This window comes from Symphalangus syndactylus, chromosome 22 (assembly GCF_028878055.3).
Source record: "Symphalangus syndactylus isolate Jambi chromosome 22, NHGRI_mSymSyn1-v2.1_pri, whole genome shotgun sequence".
Classification (NCBI taxonomy): Eukaryota; Metazoa; Chordata; class Mammalia; order Primates; family Hylobatidae; genus Symphalangus; species Symphalangus syndactylus.
This window is the reverse complement of record NC_072444.2, coordinates 29,111,561-29,132,832: the sequence shown is the minus strand read 5'-3', so window position 1 is coordinate 29,132,832 and position 21,272 is coordinate 29,111,561. Positions and strand designations below refer to the sequence as shown.

The window sequence follows — 21,272 nt, the reverse complement described above, 5'->3', positions numbered from 1 at the left end:
TTTCACCGTGTTAGCCAGGATGGTCTTGATCTCCTGACCTTGTGATCTGCCCACCTCGGCCTTCCAAAGTTCTGGGATTACAGGCGTGAGCCACTGCGCCTGGCCTCTTTTTTTTTTTGAGTTGGAGTCTCGCGCTGTTGCCCAGGCTGGAGTGTAGTGGCGTAATCTCGGTTTGCTGCAACCTCCACCTCCCGGGTTTAAGCGATTCTCCTGCCTCAGCCTGCCGTGTAGCTGGGATTACAGGCATGCGCCACCATGCCTGGCTAATTTTTGTATTTTTAGTAGAGACAGGGTTTCTCCATGTTGGTCAGGATGGTCTGGAACCCCTGACCTCAAGTGATCCACGCATCTTGGACTCCCAAAGTGCTGGGATTACAGACATGAGCCACTGTTCCCAGCCTAGACTGGGGTTCTCTAGGCCAAGCAAAAGGGGGTGGTTAGATATTGGTTATGTTACTAATAGTGACACCTCATTAATATTACAGGTTACTCTAGAACTGCCCAGTGTCATTAATTGGTTGACCCTGAGAGTAGGGAGTACATACAGGCCAGAAGTTCTCCAAGACTGGGCTAAAGGTTTGGGGCCAGACTATGACTTGGAGATAATCAGGTCTCAGGATCTCAGCACATTTCAGTGCTTTATGTTATAACCTTAAAATGATATTTGATTGCATTGGATTGAGGTGGAAGTCTGCCCTCCTGCCTTATTATTTTTTTCTCTCCAAGGCGAGGCAGGGGAGGTAGACCCGGATAACATCTAAGGTTCCTTTCTAACCTGAGTGTTCTGTGAACTTCTGACTTCAGGTGAACATGATGACCTTGGCAGAACACATTATTGAAGCCACACCTGACCGAATCAAGCAGGAGAATTTTGTGCCCATGGAGTCCTCAGGATTGGAAAGAACAGACCCTGCCACCATTAGCAGTACAATGAGCTGGCTGGCCAGTTACCTAGCGGATGCTGACTGCCTGCCCAGTGCTGCCCAGATCCGGTGAGTAAAGTTACGGAGGTCCCTACCCAGCATAGATTCCCGGATGTAACTGAAGGCAGGGGTGGCTGATTGTATTTGATGAATGCCGTGTCATAGAAGACCATACCAAGGAAGGAAGGAAGCATTAGAACAAGCTCTGTTGCCACTTTCAAGGCCCAGCTCCTATTCCTACCTCTCCCATTATTTTTTTTACTGCTATGAGAGCACAAGAGATCATGTTAAGCTGGGCGCAGTGGCTCATGCCTGTAATCCCAGCACTTTTGGGAGGCCAAGGCGGGTGGATCACCTGAGATCAGGAGTTTGAGACCAGCCTGGCCAACATGGTAAAAGCCCGTCTCTACTAAAAATACAAAATTAGCCGGACATGGTGATAGGCGCCTGTAATCCCAGCTACTTGGGAGGCTGAGGCAGGAGAATTGCTTGAACCCAAGAGGTGGAGGTTACAGTCAGCTGAGATTGCACCACTGCACCCCAGTCTGCACAACAGAGCAAGATTCTGTCTCAAAAAAAAAAAAAAAAAAGAGATAATGTAGCATAATGTTTCCCCCTAATTCAGCTGAAGTTTTCTAAGGGCAGTAGAGTGTACTGCTACTAGGTTTTAGTATTTAGCATAGTACTAAAGTCATGATAGCTGCTGAGTATGAACTTACTCAATCGAAGGACACTGGGTGTGTTTAGCAACTTGCCTAACTGAATGAAGGCATGTTCCTAATTGCACACAGTGGCTTCTGGCAAATACCATCTTGGCTCATTCATTAATATCTAATGGATTGTGCAAATCAATCATTAATCTGTCTCTCCTTTTTCTCCTCTTGTTTCAGAAGTGCATATAACGAGCCTCTAACCCCTTCTTCTAATACCAGCTTGAGCCCTGTTGGCTCTCCCGTCAGTGAAATCGCTTTCGAGAAACCTAACCTTCCCTCCGCCGCGGATTGGTCAGAATTCCTGAGTGCATCTACCAGTGAGAAGGTAGAGAACGAGTTTGCTCAGCTCACTCTGTCTGATCATGAACAGAGAGAACTCTATGAGGCTGCCAGGCTTGTCCAGACAGCTTTCCGGAAATACAAGGTAAACTAGAACAGAACCTTCGTTTTGTGACATTCTTAAGATCAGGGAGGACAGATGAAAGAATCAAGCGAACGAAAACATTTACCATTTCTTTTTTTTCCTCTGAATTTGTAGAATTTTTTTGGAAGTCTCCAATTTATTAAGATTCACTATATAACATATCTGTGTGTGTATCTGCTTTGTAAACATATTGTGTAAAATATTCATAACAAAGTTTGCCATTTTGTCTATTTTAAAGTATGCAATGTGGGGGCATTAAGTATATTCACAGTGCTGTGCAACTGTCACTGCTGCCCATTTCCAGAACTTTCTCATTCTCCTAAACTGTTTGCTTTTAACCACCAATTTTTAAACAGTTAAACGTGAAATTTTTATCAAATGTCTACAGAGTTCCTAAAGCACCTTCATAGAAGAGTTTCAGAAGCGTGGTCTTCTCAGTTATCTGAGGCATAGAGAATTAACTGGCTGGGACAAGGGCCCATCCATGGTTAGGCCAGGGCAGGAATGGGGCTCTCGCGGCACAGAACAGTACTGATTTTTCTTTTTCTTTTTTTGAAATGGAGTCTCATTCTGTTGCCCAGGCTGGAGAAGTGCAGTGGTGCAATCTCTGCTCACTGCAACCTCCACCTCCCAGTGCAGGTGATTCTCCTGCCTCAGCCTCCCAAGTAGCTGGAATTACTGGCGCTTGCCACCACATGCACCTAATTCTTGTATTTTTAGTAGAGACAGGTTTTCATAATGTTGGCCAGGCTGGTCTCGAACTCTTGACCTCAAGTGATCCGCCTGCCTTGGCCTCCCAAAGTGCTGGGATTACAGGCATGAGCCACCACACCCGGCCTTGATTTTTCTATTCTACCTTGCCATCCCAAGTACAATGTCTCTTTATTATTCCTTAAAACAAATTTCATGAGTTTATAGAATTTTTAATTAAAGTTATTAATGTCACATTAAATAATTCTCAGAAGCTTTAGTAAAATAATATTAGCCAACAATGTAATGGTTATCACCATGTCAACATACTGTTAGTAGTGATAATGGATGCCTATTATTCAGTTAATATAAAGTAAGGTGACCCCTCTGCTGCTAGGAGGTCATGACCTAAAGCAGGAGTTTTCAACTGGAGGTCTGGGGACTGACTCCAGGCAGCCCCTGAACTCCTAAAATTAAGCAGTAAAGCTTTTTCTATGTGCATTTTTGGTGGGAAGGAGACCCATGGCTTTCTACAGATTCTCAAAGTGGTCTCTAACCGCTCCCAAAAAGGTGTTAAAAGCCATTAATCATTGATCCAAAAGTAAAGTAGTTGGGGTTATCTTAGGAAAGATAGTTGAGATCTGGCAAGACAAACAGTTGGATGCCTAACTTGTTAAATACTTTAAAAAGGAATATATTTTTAGTCTGCTTAACCTTCCAATATCATAGTTTTATTTAGAAGCAAGGATAGTCTGAGGTTTATTCTATAAATTCATTTTTCCTCATTTATAATTAATTATCAATATTTTTTGGTAAACCTGGGATCTCAACTCTGAGAAGGTGCATTAAATGAGTAGTAATAAAAAGCTGACATTTCTGGTAGTTAATCATTACTGATTTTTTTTCTCCTTAACTTTACCCTTAAGGGCCGACCCTTGCGGGAACAGCAAGAAGTAGCTGCTGCTGTCATTCAGCGTTGTTACAGAAAATATAAACAGGTAAACCTCAGTTTTGCACCACAGAAGGAAACTGTGCCCCACCCAAGGTCACTGAGGATCCTGGTGTGCAGTTTGGCTAAAGAGCACTACATCTAGTACCTCATTACAGAGACTTAATTTGTTTTTTGGTTTTTTTTTTTGAAACGGAATCTGGCTGTGTCCCCCAGGCTGGAGTGCAGTGGCACTATCTGGGCTCACTGCAACCTCCACCTCCCAGGTTCAAGCGATTCTCCTGCCTCAGCCTCCTGAGTAGCTAGGACTACAGGCATATGCTACCATGCCCAGCTGATTTTTCTAGTTTTAGTAGAGTCGGGGTTTCACCATGTTGCCAGGCTGGTCTTGAACTCCTGACCTCAAGTGATCTGCCCACCTTGGCCTCCCAAAGTGCTGGGATTACAAGCATGAGCCACGGTGCCCGGCCAGAGACTTAATTTGAACTGCCGTGATAAAACAAACAAACAAACAAACAAAAAACGGGAAGCCACACATGATGGTTTGTGCCTGTAATCCCAGCTCCTCAAGAGGCTGAGGCCGGAGGATCTTCCTGAGCCCAGGTGTTGAAGTCCAGCTTGGGCCTTGTCTCTAAAAAAAAAAAAAACAAGAGGAAAACAAATTAAAACCATCTGCAATTAGACTTGCACCGCAAATGAGTTTTTGTCCAAATTTTTGGTCTTTTAGTAATATTACCTACCTGAGATACTGGTCTGATCTAACACCAGTATCTTTGCAGTGAGGATCCGTGGTCCAATACTTTGATAAACTCACTAGTAATTAGAGAACTGTAGGGAATCCAGTGTGTGATATGGTGACTGGAGAAGGTAAATGCTGGCTATTTATTACCTTTGAGTTTGAATTATATAAGGTATTTAATCTTTGGCCATTTTCCTTTCAGCTTCTTATCCATTTTAAAATGAAGAATTGTTAAAATCTTTGAAAATCAGAAGAAGGTCAGAACATCTTAAACTGCTTTTGTGCACCTTAGTTAAAGGTGCAAGAAGATTATCTAAGTACTCTTTCATGCAGTATTTCTGTTTGCAAACCAACCTGTAGGGTTATGTAACTAGTCAGATGCGAAAGGGAAGTCATATTTTTGGGGCAGCTAGTATGTACTAGATTTTTTAGGTGCCCCATCTCATTTCCTTTTTACAATTATTTGAAGTAAGCAGTATTTATTTCCAGTTTACAGATGAAGAAGCTGAAGCTCAGAGAAATTACATGAATATTAGGCTTTTCTCATCATCAAGGTGGTTATAAAATATTAAAAATTGCCTAATGGAGTTTTGACTGGTTCACACGATAAAATTCAGGCCTGTCAGTAGATTCTAGAACCTTTTATCAGATTGTACTTTAGGTAGTTCTAAATTTTTATTTAAGGAATAATAAATTCTAATATATATAATGGTCACATAGAAACTAGGGATTCTATTACTTTGTCATAATCCAGGACTTGCCTCAATTTCTGATACGGGTTGCCGTTTCCTCAAGCTTCTCTAGGATTAAGCCCTATTAATGGGGGTGGGGGGACGTCTTCGGCTTCGAGCCAGTTGAGTTCATGATCCCAGAAAAGGAAGGTTTATTGTGCAAACGCTGACACCACAGTGCCTGTAGCTCTATAGCAGGGAGCCGCACTGGCTTCTGTTTGGTGAGCAGGCTTCCTGGGAGCACAAGTGATACACAGAATGAAGGTTTCAAGTCTGTGATTACAACAGGTATTGATTCCAAAATATAAGTTTGGTTAAAAAAAAAAACAAAAAACAAAACCCTCCCCAGAAACTGTCATCTACAGCTAGGAAGACAGAAGGCATTATTTTTGGAAAGAGTAACAACTATAAAACAAATATTTTGGAAGACGGAAGGCATTAATATAGCCAGGTTGCCTTTTTTTTTTTTTTCTTGGTTGGGAGTTTTATTGATTCTGGTTTTTAATTTCATTATATTCAGCAATGTAACATTAATCTTGTATTTTCTGTTTTTCCCCCAAGCTGACATGGATAGCCTTGAAGGTAATGATACACCCAAGCCCTCTCACAAACCATTCCACCAGAGTCACAAACTTCACACCCATCACCAGCTACAGGGAGGGGCCATTAAGATGGCACAGTCATGGAGTAAACATAGCCCCCTTGCCAGGCCACCTAAGCACAGTGCATCTGTCCTCTGGGGACCACGTGGTTATTCAGTTGGAGTGGGTTTCGACATTAATAACTGGACATTTTTTGGCTGGTGTTAATCCATCTAAGCCAGTTCCTGTGAGCCCTGTGGCCACTAAGTAAATACCCTTTTTCCCAAAGCGCTTCACTGTGGCCTGATGGGTCTGAGTGTGTAGTGTGCACAGGTGGAGATGATGGAAACCACAGGGGCTCTGTAGGCTACAGCATTTTTGTCTTCAAAGACTTTCAGACCAGTGAAAAAGGTAGAGCAGGTCAGATAAGACCAAAGAAGGTTCTTGCAGAAGGGTCCTGGTTCTTGGACAATTCTGAGAAGTCAGTTTCCCTCCCTCATTTCACCTCCTCATACATCCAGAGATACAGTTAGGCAGATACAGGGATTTTCTGGGGAATATTTTTCCTTGCAACGGTAAGTTGCCTTCTTATAAGCAAAGGGCTTCATTGCAACTTCTCATCCCCAGAGTCATACTCTGTTTGATTAGAAATTTGGACGTAGCATTTTAAGACCATGGAGAGCTCTGTATTTTTGGTGCCTAGAGACTGATGTTGAGAATTCACCCTGGGCCTTCGTCCCTCACTTCTGTAGCTCTGCAGCAGGCTGGGTGGAGGACTCCTGGCACTGCCTCCTGGGCCGCCCGCAGCTCTGTGACAGCCGTCCAGGTTTCACGGCTTCACCACCGTGTTGGTCTTACGAATGTTCATCTTTTACAGGTTAAAAGGGCTTAAAGGTGTCAGCGTTTCATGATAAGCCTTGTATTTGGGACCTTGCAACTCAGTCAGAAACTTGTCGTGTGGAAAGATAGTTAAAAATCGGGCTGAATGCTAAGTAGATTTGTGTATGGTGGGAATTGGAAGGCATAAAAAAAATCATGTGTTTCAAAACTGGATAGAAAATATTAATCCAAAGTATTTAAAATTTTACTGTCGAAATCTTTTTAGATTCATAAACGTCTAAGGGTATTGCTATTAAAATTTTTCTCCAAGAAGGGTAAAATATTTTGATATTTTAGGGAACAAAAGTATCTCTGAAGGCAACCCTTAAAGTAATATTTTACATTTTGGAAAGGTAGGTGTAAAGATTCCTCGTTTGCCTCTTTTGTGATTAAACCCCAGACAGAGAATGTGATAATAGAGGGGAAAAGCATTTTCTCTTCTTCCCTTCCCGGTAAGCTCGAAGGATGCTGAGCCCGTGCGGCCCCTGTTGTTACTGTGTCGCTTGTTCTTGTTTCCCCTGCAGTATGCACTTTATAAAAAGATGACACAGGCTGCCATCCTTATCCAGAGCAAATTCCGAAGTTACTATGAACAAAAAAAATTCCAGCAGAGCCGAAGGGCTGCTGTGCTCATCCAGAAGTACTACCGAAGTTATAAGAAATGTGGCAAAAGACGGCAGGCTCGCCGGACGGCTGTGATTGTACAACAGAAACTCAGGTGGGTGGAGAAGAGCTCGTGGAGGTAAAGCTCCCTAGGGAAGAGAACTCTGACTTCTTTGAAAGACTTGTCCTGGGCTGACACTGGAGTCTGGGGCGGGCCTAAAGCATTGGCAGTCACTGTGCTCCAGAACGTTCTAGGCGTCGTGGCTGTATATGTACACCTGTGCTGAGTCTGGTTTTGAATAGTTAGCTCTTTCTCTCCACCTCCCACCCAATTATTTTGATATTGCCACCCAATTTTACCTTATATCAGAATTTGGCAGCACCGGTTTCTACTCAGAAAGTTACCACTCAATTATAGTAGTTTAACCCATTTCCTGTTTAGAAAAAAAAAAAAAGTACAGCCCACTGCCAGCACTCGTGTAATTTTACATAAACGTGCTCTTTGAGGCTGGAGGAAATCTGATTTTCAATGTGAACGTAAAATATGAAAACTATTCTTGGAGTTATTTCTATCAGAACTTGTCCCTGATCCTAATGTAACTGAAATGTATATGATGCTAACATTCGGATTAGAGACAAGACTATTCTTGGGACAAATGAGAAATGAGTGAAATTGTAGAATTACTGCATGTGAGACCTTGGGAGAGTAATTAGGGTTAAGCTGTTCCATTTTAGAGACTGTAATAAAAATGTTGAGCCAAGTAAAATACATTGATCGGTACATTTACAAAATAGCCCAAAGAGTGTATCAGCTCCGGTGAATCACCTTGCAAACTAAGAAAGCCTCTCTAATGCCAGAATGCCTTTTGTGGCAAAATGAGCTTATAATAAATTGTGAAAGAATATTTAAGTGACATTTTATTTTCAGTCTTTGTATAGTCTCTCTTGAAGCTGAGAGCACCTATACACGCCCTCCTTTCGCCTCTAGTGATGCCCGGACTCGATACTATGGAAACAGCATATGCACTCATCCCCCTTCAGATTGTATACATCTTTAACGTATGCTGTTGGCTTTGCTACGTGAACTGCTTAATTCAGTGTCCTGTGTCACTGCTGACCAGTTTTCCATATTGGGCTTTATTGTACCCTTCTTGTGACAATAATATTCTGACTTTTTCAGGAGCAGTTTGCTAACCAAAAAGCAGGATCAAGCTGCTCGAAAAATAATGAGGTTTCTACGCCGCTGTCGCCACAGGTACACTAGTCCTCGTTTATACATTCTGCTCAGGGAGAATGATGAAGCAACCCTGACCTTCTTAACCCTCACTAACTCCTATGTAAAGCTCATCCCCCTGCAGATAATCAGGGCAGACGTCCCAAATTACAATAGGGCTGTAGAGCTCTTTAACTAGGGATCAGGTTGCTACCCTTGGAATGCTGGTAACCATGTCAGACGATGCTGTTTGAACAATGGAGATTTCATGCCTGTGTTTTTCTGTTTTAATTTGGGTGTGAGGTCAATTTAGTCGGACTAGCTTTTAATTCTAAGTTTCTCTTTAACCTGCGATTGATATGCCACATTGCAGTATGTTCTTTGCTCCAATCCTTTACTATGCTAGCGCGTGTCCAAACAGAAAACAGTTTCTAGTCTCAAGGAAGGGAAAGAAAACCATGAATTCCAAACAAGTTTTCTGATGTAGAATTTCCACCAAACAGCTGCTGCCCTCTGCTGGTCATGTAATCGCCAACATGCTCTATTATTAAACTATCAATTAAAGCTGGTCCGTGATGAGGAACAGGAGAGATCACTGGAATGCAGCTGTTCAGGAAAAGAAAGACATCTGAGATTTCTGGGCGCATCTTCAATTAGTAGGAAATGGGGTCCTGTGACCCCATCCCTGTGGGATGCAGCATCTTCTCATGGAACTAAGCCAGAGGAATTTCTCTGTGTTCCTCAAATTTGAGCTTTCTTTATGAAGACTAGCGTCTCTACTTAGATTTCAGAGGGCTGGTGAAAGTGGTTTGTGTTCTTTATCCAGGTGACTATTCCAGTCTGACGTCTATAACTGCGGCCGTCCGAGCTGGGTGTAGACCACCTTCTGTGTGGTTAGGTTGTTGCTCTGTGTGTCAGGAGCTGTGCAGTTTATAATACCAAACATTAAACCAGACTCTCTAATGTCTTACCTCCTCTTCCTATTTAATTATACCAAAAGTCCTAGTATTCATATTTAATTGGATTCCTTGGATGTTCCATTTTGCTTTAGTTTTTCTTACTCCTATAACCATATGATTGCCGGCTTTGAAAATATCTTGCCTTTAAGACTTACTAGGTTTAATGGGTTATTTGTACTCTTACTTAAATTAACAAAAGAATTTATTTTTGTGACCATAGAAGGAAACGTGCCCAGCCACTGCATTAACATCATAAAAACTTTAAAAACGGCATTCACTAGGATAGATGGTTTTCCCCAGCTACGATGCCATGCAGAAGCTAATGTTCACTCGCCCTGTGCCTCAGCAACGTTTACTTTCCACCATGCAAGGATGGGAGATTTTTCACCATGATAGCTAATGAGTAACGTACCAGTGTCAGTACTCTGAAACAGGAAGTCCTGTCAGGAAATGCATCCCCCAAACGGGTATGGCTCTAAGATCATGAAATTAATTCTGCAAGCCTTAACCAAAGGCAGCCTCTTTTCTTTATTATTCAGTCATACCTTTTACTTAGCAGGGGACTTAGGACCAAATAGAGTAGCTGACTTTCTGTATTTGGTGAACAGATCAAGGACTCACCTGGACCCTTTTCCTTACATTCTCCAATACGTTCATAGTTCCTTCCTCCCTTTTCCTCTTAGACCTGCAAAATGAAAAACCTGAGCAAGATCCTATCTAGCACTGAAACCAATAGACTTTGGCCACTTTGAGCAGAATCATATCTTCTTTCATGACACTGTGGTTAATACTTTCCAGAGAGATTTTATTTTCAAGAAAATTACCTAATACCACTCTTCTTTAGGCCACTTCAGACAAACCAGAATGTCTGCAAGTTAAGTCGTGCTAGACTTTTTCCTCATTTCTTCTAGTCTGATCTTCAAACTTTGAATGAATGTGTGGGTAACGTAGGAGCAAAATTGCATAAAGTCCTACACTCATCTCCCTTTCGTTTTTGCCAAAGCTGTGTCCCGTGTTTACTTTGGGAGAGTTAAGAGAATGAGATATTTAAACAAAACATAAATTCATGAAAGGTTGCCCCCACAAAGTAAGCTGAACAAAGGAGTCCTTTCACTTTTGTTTTTAGAGTTCTCTTTCTGTAAACTGGTAGAGAAAAATTTCATGAAGATTTTTGCCTTTCATAAGCGTATATTTTAACTGTTAATAACCTTATAAGATGGATAACAAGAAGGTTCATTGTGAAGAGAACATCAGATATGGGCTCTGGATTCCTGTGCATTAATTGGAATGAAGTAAAAAATGTTATTGGCTCTTTACTTGACCATTTACAGTTTAGATGTTAGAAAAATAGGCAAATTTTAATAACCTCTGTAATAAGATCAGTATTCACTTCCCATTTCTATATATTCAATTAATACGTTCAATTAAGGATCTTGAAGAAATCCTAAAAATCTATCCTGGAAGTTTGTTTTAAACTCATATTTTCCTTAGGATGTGTATAATCCTGTTTTTATTCTCGGTCTAGTTATTTAATGTTATTTTAAAAGAAACTATCATGTCTGTTGTCCTTAGAAGCATTAAAATCTTATTAAGATAGAAAACCTTGGCCGGGTGCGGTCGCTCACACCTGTAATCCCAGTACTTTGGGAGGCCGAGGCAGGCAGATCACCTGAGGTCAGGAGTTTGAGACCAGCCTGGCCAACATGGTGAAACCCTGTCTCTACTAAAGATACAAAAAATTAGCTGGGCGTGGTGGTACGCACCTGTAATCCCAGCTACTTGGGAGGCTGGGGCAGGAGAATCTCTTGAACCTGGGAAGTGGAGGTTGCAGTGAGCCAAGATTGCACCATTGCACTCCAGCCTGGGCGACAGGGAGAGACTCCGTCTCAAAAAAAAAAAAAAAAAAAAAAAAGGAAAACTTTATATGACACACTCTCAGAAAGGTAGGTAGATAGTATCTTCAGGAATCAGTCAGAAGTATCCCATTTCTAAGTCATATGACCCCAATTTTTTAAGACTTAAATTGATGAATTTTTTACCTACTCATTTCACGTACCCCACCATCACTCTCCTTTTCTTTCTTTCCAAAAAAGAAACCATGTTATATTCTTTTTTGTTGAAATAAAGCTATTTATAAGATTTCTGTTGTGACCCTCACGTGCTAATAGCTCTCTGGTGTTGTTTTACTGTCTAAAGCCCCCTGGTGGACCATAGGCTGTACAAAAGGGTGAGTTTAGCTGCCTGCTAGCCAGTTTCTCTTCTCTTCCATTTTCAGTATTTTGCTTTTTGCTTGCTTGCATGAGGCTGCAGCCTAGGTATGCCAGTAAGTTTCACATCCATTTTGAATGAAATAAAATCAAGTAAAAACTAACCCTAATTACTAACACTGCTATTTTATATGACAGGAGAACAGTCACATACATTAGATGTACAAATGCATGAGTGAGTAAAAGGGAGGGCCGTTTGAAACCACTGCAGGGCATGCCTAGGATGCGGTGGAGGAAGCCTCGGGATGAAAACAGGGCTGGTGGGCCACGTACACGGCCAAATAAGGCTGCGTTATACGAAAACATTCAGCAAGTGGCTTTTTGTGATTAAGATAATTTGCCACATGAAATTTTCTCAACAATTGCTTTGTCAAAATTTCTAAAGCAAGGAGGCTCACTAGGAGGTGGTACTAGGGGTTTTTTGTTTTTTGTTTTTTTTTAAATGAATCTATTTCTTACTGAGAATGATTGTTTCCCTATACCCTGCTCCTGTGCTTGCATTTTCTAAATCTCTCCCTCCCTGGTGCTGTGAGGTAAGTCACTATACAAGGCTGCCCTTTCAGAACAAACCCAGGACATTCATTACAAAATAGTGAACTGGCCTTCCAGCATTGATGGTAATGCTGAATAATGATAATGTGGTGTGAAATGTCTCAAATATTTATATTCTACATAACAAGAGTAGGGATTCCAATAGGCTTTGAATTTTAAAGAAATTACAATGAATAATTTTAGTTCCTGAGATTTTAGAATATGATGCTAATTTGTAAGCAGGGCAAAAGGCAAAAGTCTCCCAGAAGCAACTATAATGTGTTTGAATTATAATAAAAGATTTAGTGTTAGAAAACCATTTTTTCAGAGCCAGGAATAGGCCTATAATCTGAGCGCTTTGGGAGGCTGAGGTGGGAGAATTGCTTGAGCCCAGGAGTTCAGTGCCAGCCTGGGCAACATAGGGAGTCTCCATCTCTACAAAAGATAAAAAATTAACCAGGCGTGGTAGGGCATGCCTTTAGTCCCAGCTACTCGGGAGGCTAAGGTGGGAGGATCATGTAAGCTTGGGAGGTTGAGGCCGCAGTGAGCTGTGAATACGCCACCGCACTCCAGCCTGAGCAACAGAGCGAGATCCTGTCTCAAAAAAATAAATAAATAAAAATAAATTTTAAAAAGGCCAGGAATAGAATTCATCAAAATCTAATTAAATGAATTTAGATTAATTTGACAACTTGCTTCTTATATATAATCTTAAGAGAAAAAATGAGTTGAAATTATAACATGGGAATTATCTCTGTCAACTCAACTATATTCAATGCCCCCTCTTCTTAACCTTACACTAATACTTTATTTAGTCATCTTTAAGATTTCTGAGAAAAGGTCATAGTTCAAAAAATCTTAAAACTGCTAATGTTTCTGGAGATATTATTTCCCATCTAACTAGACTTATGTTGATGCTAATCTTTATTTATTATATTTTAACCCAGGAGTTGGCAAATGTTTTTCTGAAAGGCCAGATAGTAAATACCTTAAGCTTTGTGGGCTGTACGGTCTGTCCCAACTACTCAGTTCTTTTAATGTAGCAGGAAAGCAGCCACAGACAACACATAAATGAATGGCTATGGCTGTGTTCTAATACAACTTTATTTATACAAATAGATACTGGACTGGATTTTGGCCCACAGGTTGTAGTATGCCAACTTGATAATAGAATAATTTAGTTTTTATAAGTTCTTCTTAATAATGACCTTAACCCTAGATTTAAAAGCCTTAAAAGGGCCGGCCATGGTGGCTCATGCCTGTAATCCCAACACTTTGGGAGGCCGAGGCAGCCGGATCACTTGCGGTCAGGAGTTCGAGACCAGCCTGGCCAACATGGTGAAACCGTGTCTCTACTAAAAATACAAAAATTAGCTGGCCATGGTGGCATGCGCAGGAGAATCTGTTGAACCCGGGAGGCAGAGGTTGCAGTGAGCCAAGATTGTGCCACTGCACTCCAGCCTGGGCGACAGAGCAAGACTCTGTCTCAAAAGAAAAAAAAGAGAAAAGCCTAAAAAGCCTTAAAATTTTAAAGATTTAAAGGCTCATCTGTTTAAAACTATAAATAATTGCTAAAGGAAAAATTTGTTTTTTGGGGGAAAAAAAGCAGCTATACTCTTACGTAAACTTAACTAATTAATCCTCTTTAGACTTAGGGAATTGTTCTCAATTAAAATATTTCGGGTCCCTTGTGATAGAGCTGGCTCGGAGACGTTTTTTTTGAAATGTAAGAAAAAAAGAGGACAAAAATCTCCATTTTTCCCTCTATTCCCTCTCACCCTCTGCGTATATATAGATAATATTTCTTTCCATTTTAAAAAAACCTCCAAGAGAATAGATGCATGCCCTAGTGTTCAGTTTAACTACAACTTGTAGTATCATGCATGTTATATGCAATTAATATCACCTGCTGCAAGGACAACATTTTACGGGAGGTGGTTGCTTATGCATTTTTGAAACTTGTTAGTTTCTGGTATGTTAATGACCGTTTTTAAGAGCACATTTTCAGAAGGTGCTTCTCAATGCAAACCAGAATCCCAACCTCAATTTCTTTAATGCCTGCTGCATTCTATTGTGAACTCCTGAAACTCCTATCCACGCATGGAAAGTTGGAATCTCATGACACCCCTTATGCCTCACGACATCTATGCAAGTTTGAGGGATAGGGGCTGAGAAGGTTCCTTCTATCCTGGTGATATTTAGCTAACTCTGTGAACCGAGGAATAGCGTATATATGGCTTTGTGTGATTACCAATAAGATCTTCTCTCCCTCGTTCTTCCATCAGAGAAGTCACAGTGGCACTCCCTCTAACAATCCCCAAGTTGAAATTAGTCTTGGGAGGCAGAGCATTCTCTGAGGAAGATTTATAGTCCTGGAAATTATGTTAAGATAAAATACTTATTTTGGGGCCGGGCGCGGTGGCTCACGCCTGTAATCCCAGCACTTTGGGAGGCCGAGGCAGGCGGATCACGAGGTCAGGAGATCGAGACCATCCTGGCTAACACGGTGAAACCCCGTCTCTACTGAAAATACAAAAAATTAGCTGGTTGCGGTGGCAGGCGCCTGTAGTCCCAGCTACTCTGGAGGCTGAGGCAGGAGAATGGCGTGAACCCGGGAGGCGGAGCTTGCAGTGAGCCGAGATAGCGCCACTGCAGTCCGGCCTGGGCAAAAGAGCAAGACTCTGTCTCAAAAAAAAAAAAAAAAGATAATATACTTATTTTGTTAATTTGTAAAGTATTCCATATTTAAAACATGGTTTATACATTGAAAAATAATATTTTCCCAGCTACTGGAGGCTGAGGTGGGAAGATTGCTTGAGCCCAGGAGGTTGAGGCTACAGTGTGTCATGATCGTGCCACTGCACTCCCGCCTGCACAACAGAGTGAGACCCTGTCCTAGAAAAGAAAAGAAAACTAATATTTGGAAACACAGAATTAAATTTTATGGGACAGCATTTGTAAAACACTAATACTGACCCAAACTCCTACGTCAGTGGAGCAGGGGGAGATCTAAAAAGGCAGAATTAAGACACGACAGACAAATTCCAGCAGCAGAGCAATCAGAAAATACCATTTGTGTCTTGAAATGTTTAGTCTTTGCTTGGGGAAGGCTAAGGAAAAGCACCAAATATTTTTCACTGAGTACAGCTCATTTTTATCCCCCCTTTCCTTCAGGCCTACCTCTTAATTTATCCAGTAACTTAAAGTGAAATTAGCAAACTCTAGATACTGTCATCAGGGTTTTTGGTGGTTTTTTGTTTTTTTGTTTTTTGTCTTGGACACAATAGCTGTATTTAGGAGAGAACTTTTGTTCTACACAAAGAGATTATTTAAATCAACAAAAGTGATTTCTCAGCAAATGACTGAAGGATTTTTAAGGTTTAAGAAACTTTTAAAGTACATATGCTGAAAAGATACTTTCAGTTGGATTTTGAGTATATCTAACAGGATATTATTCAGTTGCATAGAGAAAAACCAAGATACCTCATATGTTAGCAGATAGTTCAGTTACATAACAGATTTATCCTCAAGGTATTGAGACTTGCTTGACCTAAAAAATAAAAACTAAAATGCCTGTTTTTCTAGACAGAAAATGTCTTTCCACTTCTCTAAGACATTTATTTTTCATGGATAGTAGAAAGTGTTCTCATAGATGAGTGACACCGCTCTCTGAAAAGCAATTTCTAGACAAATTCCTCCTTTCCCGATACGAGACACTATTTCTGTGAGAAGGCTTTATAAACTGTAACAATCACTGTGGGTATTATTAAAAGCAGTGGGAATGCTAGTATTTAAATAACCTATTTCTTTTAAACTGCTGGCCTAGTCACCTGTGTTCAGTAAAGGCAGGTGCAGTTATTTTACTGGAATAAAACCTTAATTGGAGGAAGAAAAAATAACACTTTTTAGTCACATATTTTCAAACAACATATTTTCTTTTTATTCGAGAACCGGGTTTCCAAACACTTTGCCAGAAGCTGGTAAGTAGTGGTCTCAACGGAGCAGCTCTGCCGTGTGCTTCTGAGAACAGCCCCGAGTCATAGCTGCACTGGGTCATTACCAAGTTCTGAAAATTACGCTTACACTTTTGGCTGTGTTATGTACACTTTTATCCAAGGGACGGTTCTCTAACAATGTGGGGAAGTGTGCTGAGAAGTAAACAGTGCTCTAGGGTCAACAAATGTGTTCTCACACTTCCGTAGCTCAATTTGGCATGAGGCATAGTTTCTAAGTGGCCCGATGTGTTCATGAGAAGTAAGACGTGATGAATGTGGGATGTGTCATCATGGATGTATTTTAAATCTCCAAAGTAATTTTGTCTCACTTGCCTCTTTTAGGAAATGAATATTTTTGGAACACAGTGGTGTGTGTTAAATTGCAGACAGCATGGTCTGTGTCATTCTTATTGGGCCTCTCTGTCTTTTTTGTTTTGCAATCCAAATGAGATTTCTGGAAAATGGCAAGATCTCTCTTTTCCTAAATTCCCCACAAGCTATTGCAGCTCTCAAAGCAACAGGTAATAATCAGAAAGCCGCATCCGCTGCCCTGTCTATTTTTGACGTCCAGCATTGCGAGAATATTCCCGCTGAACTCCACTGACTCATGAGACATTTCTCTGGCTGAGCATCACTGAGTAGATGTAATGAAGCAGCTTTGCCTTACGCTTTACCCATGGAGCCATTGTTTGCTACAAGTTTCTGAAGCAGGCCTACTTCATTGATTCATAAATGATCATTGGACGTCTGATGGAAGTAAACCCTGTGGGCTTTTGCTGGCTTTCAGTGCTGTTGCTTACGACATCACTTCAGTACATTACAATGCAACTTTTTGGGAAGGGGGAATTGAGACTACAACGGTATCCCAGAGTGGTGATTATTCTCAGCCTAGAATGCTTGGGGAAATACTGGGATTGTCTTTAATGTTAATAGCTGAATGGTAACGGGTCAGTCTTGCTATTCTAATTACTGTAAGTCCGAGCCAGTAAGAGTTCTACTTTGCAAGTTACTGATAGGAGTCAGAAATTTGGCCGCACAGCTCTCCTGAGGGCAGCACTGGCGCTGTGGGAACTGTAGCTTCTGTCCTGCATTGCCTCTATGAGCTCAGGGAAGACTGCTTTGCCTGTCTTCTGTGTAAGGGAATTTAGAAGTAAGTGCAATTATAATTTTTTTTTTTTTTAGGTAGCCTGGACATTTTTAGATTCAGTTCTTTCTTAGCCCTGAATGAGTCTAACAGTTGTAATTCCTTAAGAGAACCGAGCACTCAGTAACCCTTAGCTAAGTTTGTGTAACATAACAAAAGTTTATCATGCACCTGTGTTCCAAGTTCTATAAGATATGGTGACCACAGGTCCTGGATTTTCAAGTCAAATTCCAATTTCAAAAATTCTTGTCTATATTTACCCAGTTTGTATACTGAAAAATTTGCTTACAACATAGGTAATGTTAATGAAACCAGTTCAGTCCATTGATTTTGGTTTCAGTCTACAAAATTGAGTTTTTTTCCTTCCTCTGAATTTTTCAGTTGTTTTTACATAATATGAACACAGCATTTGTAAGACAGATTAGTAACAGATGGATAGAAAACCATCTAATTCACTTTTTTTTTTTTTTTTTTTTAAGACTAACAAGCAGCTCATGCCTGTAATCCCAGCACTTTTGGGGGCTGAGGCAGGAGAATTGCTTAAGGCCAGGAGTTCAAGACCAGCTTGGGCAATATATTTAGATCCCCTGTCTAGACAAAAAAATTTAAAAATTAGCCAGGTATGGTGATGTGTACCTGTAGTCCTAGCTACTTAGGAGGCTAAGGCTAAGGATTGCTTGAGCCCAGAAATTCCAGGCCACAGTGAGCTATGACTGTTCCACTGCCCTCCAGGCTGGTCAACCCTGTCTCTAAATAAGTGGAGAAAATAAAAGCTAACAAGCAGGAATAATTATTATTACAAAAGCAGCACATACTAATTGTAGTAAATTCTGGAAATACAAATAACCAAGGAGAATCACCCAGAGATAATAATGGTTAAACTTCTATTTTGTATCCCTCTCATTGGTAAAGACTTATTTTTAATTAACATCTGCCTGAATAATCATTCGTGTCCTTAACTAATAACAAGGTGATCTTAAATTTAGTCATTTGAAACACTCTGATTTGAAACATCTATTTCTTAAAATTTCTTTTAAAATTCTAGTATATGTTATTCTAAATCACTTTGGTGATATAATTGTTTTCTGTTTCTTTGGAGGCAATATAACATTCAAACATTATTTTATCTAGTTGATGTTTGATTTAAAACAAAACAAAAATTAAGCCCCACTGTCTCATCCTAATAATCTACTCTCAAGTAACATAAAACTTCATTTATGATTTCACTAGGGCAGATAGTAAGCCTCTCAATTTCATGTTAACTTTCAGAGGTAAGTTAACATCTATATGGTCTATAAATTGCAAATTGGAGAATAAGGCTAAAAATCTCCGTTGATGCTTACAAACATTCTTTTCACACGTTTTAGGATGCTAAATAATTGTGTTGTAAAATCAATAAGTACATTTTATATGAGGGTCTTTCCCCACCAAGAGTGTTTTTTATTAATAAAATCAATATAGTGTCTTATAAAAGATGACACCTTAGAATTGAGAAAATGTAATTGTTGTTAATTTCATCTCATACCATGGAAATTTTCCAAGTGCATATTTCTTATAAAGTCTTTTGGAAAAAACAATAAAATATTATTTTTAAAAAATTTCTGTGTTATCCTGGGAGATATTTTTAGAGGCAGTGGAATGTTGAAACTATAGGTTTGGAAGTCAGACAAACCTGGGCTCAATTCCCTGCTCTGCCATTTATTAACTGTGTGAATTGGGGCAGATTGCTTAATTCCTATAAATCTCAGGTTCTGCATTTACAAATTAGAGCTAATGGCAGTGTTGTGAGGACTACATAAAGTGACAGATATTAAGTAACCTGTATAGCTATTGGAATTTAATACTGTTCTCTCTCATTTTTCCCTTTTTTTCTAATTCCTCCTTGAACGACTTTCTGTAAAAAATGTTTGTGCCATTTAAGTCATTTTGATGTCATGTATAATGCTAGCATACTATGATAACTTTATCATGAAGCTAAGAACTAAATTCTCCACTTTAACTCAGGAGTTGTGAAAGCCTGGAAAATATATCTGAAAATTGCAGTGTTCTCATTTTTCCTGTGTAGATATTGTACGTGGACATGCACCTCTCCTTAACCTAGTGGTCTGTAAGGCCATCACTAATTCATAGAGTATTTACATGACAACTTTAAAACCGTATGAAAACTTAACTTTTTAATTAGTTCTGAAAGAAACTGAAAAAACTGCAAAAACAAATGTGACCATTTTAACTATAAGGAAAATGTTTTAGGGTATACCTACCCTGACCAGCTGATTATAGATTCTTTGGTATGAAACCACATAAAACACTTCCGTTTTATAATTCACTCTCCTTTTTATTTCATCTCAATGATGAACTTAATATTTCTAAAGCATTCCTGTTCATTCTAGAAAAATTGTGAATGTATAACATCTTTGTGTTTATGCGATCAGATTTTGAGTTCAGAATTCCTCAAATTCTAGACATCTCATCAGTGATGGAGTCACTGTCGCATATTTGTGAATGAGTTCTGTGCTAGTGCAGAAAGAAAACGTAGCATTTGAAGTGGCATGCACACGCTGCGGAAATTCAGCAGATAGGTCTGCACAAGTACAGATATTGCATGTCCAGAGCAAAGTTGGCATCAGTGCATGCCTTGCATTTCCAGCCAAAGGGATGTTAGTATAGATATTGCATGTTTAAAAATTGAACAGACTATAGCATGTTTCAATTTTTAAAAAGCCATTTATTTATCAAGTATGCATGTCCAAAATTAGGGACCTATAGTGATGTACAATTCTATACTGTAATATGACCCAAATTAATCCATGGTATATTTAATTATAAAATTTAAAACTAAATGATATTTGGATCACTCATGAACATAGCAATGTATTCTAACTGTACCTGTTAACAAAAAAAGATTCAACAGTTTTAGAGATACACTGTTTGTCACTGTCATTTATAAAAATCACACTAGGACGAAGCTATGGCTTGGTATATGTAGTAAGTAAATCAGACAAATAAGCAAGTTTTCAAAGATTATAATTCTTTTTAGTATTACTGATAACGTCATAAAGCTTTTCTTCTAAAAGAGAGCATCTTCTCTATGAAGAGATTATATCAACTTTGCAGAATACTCAGAAATGATTCTGCTTGGAAGTGGTAAATATGTTTTCTTAAATTGCTGTTGTACCATATGTGCCATTCCAGATTCTCAACCTTACAATATAGCAATAACTGATTACTGGTTTTTTCACAATATTTTCTTTCTGCCTGAGTATTATCAAGTTTTACTTGAGGCCGGGCCTGGTAGGCTCATGCCTGTAATTCAAGCACTTTGGGAGGCTGAGGTGGGCAGATCACTTGAGCTCAGGAGTTCAAGACCAGCCTGGCCAACATGGCGAAACATCATCTCTACTAAAAATACAAAAATTAGCTAAGCGTGATGGTGCGTGCCTGTAATCCCAGCTACTCAGGAGGCTGAGGCAGGAGAATCACTTGAACCCGGGAAGCAGAAGTTGCAGTGAGCTGAGATCGCACCATCGCATCCAGCCTGGGCAACAGAGATAGACTCCGTCTCAAAAAAAAAAAGTTTTACTTTACTGTTATAACTTAAGATAATAGGAGAGCCTCTTAGAGAATCAGAAAAATATATTTGAGATTATGGCCCTCTGTATAGCACCACGACAAATCCACCTTTTCCTGATCATGCTGTTGCAGTAGAGTATGGTGTCCTAAGAAACTGTTGCTCCTATTTGGCTAAATCAGCCTCTCACACCCATTTTTGGGAAACAAATGTTATTATATGGTTTGCAGTACCACAAACTGTGACTTAAACCACATGCATTGCCTTACATTTGATCATTCTGCTATTAAGGCAGGTTCGTAATTGTCAGTATAGAGAAATACTCTTACAGCAGACAGCTGCTTCCCCAGCACCCCATCTATA

General features: G+C 39.9%; 1 protein-coding gene across 14 annotated transcripts in view; it reads left to right on the top strand.

Annotated features, from left to right (window-relative positions):
- The window catches only part of CAMTA1 (calmodulin binding transcription activator 1), a 990,108-nt gene that overhangs the window by 964,475 nt on the left and 4,361 nt on the right, over window positions 1-21,272 (top strand). For 5 of the 14 annotated variants that reach the window (XM_063631878.1, XM_063631876.1, XM_063631875.1 and 2 more), the window contains 8 exons: window positions 805-992; window positions 1,814-2,060; window positions 3,677-3,748; window positions 5,731-5,751; window positions 7,154-7,347; window positions 8,413-8,487; window positions 11,601-11,631; window positions 16,540-20,141. In XM_063631878.1, coding sequence (XP_063487948.1) covers window positions 805-992; window positions 1,814-2,060; window positions 3,677-3,748; window positions 5,731-5,751; window positions 7,154-7,347; window positions 8,413-8,487; window positions 11,601-11,631; window positions 16,540-16,722 — 1,011 coding nt within the window. In that variant the 3' untranslated portion in view covers window positions 16,723-20,141. Of the gene's footprint in view, window positions 1-804; window positions 993-1,813; window positions 2,061-3,676; window positions 3,749-5,730; window positions 5,752-7,153; window positions 7,348-8,412; window positions 8,488-11,600; window positions 11,632-16,539; window positions 20,142-21,272 lie in introns of those variants that run through there. The other 9 variants (XM_063631879.1, XM_055261965.2, XM_055261958.2 and 6 more) reach the window with 6 other exon arrangements.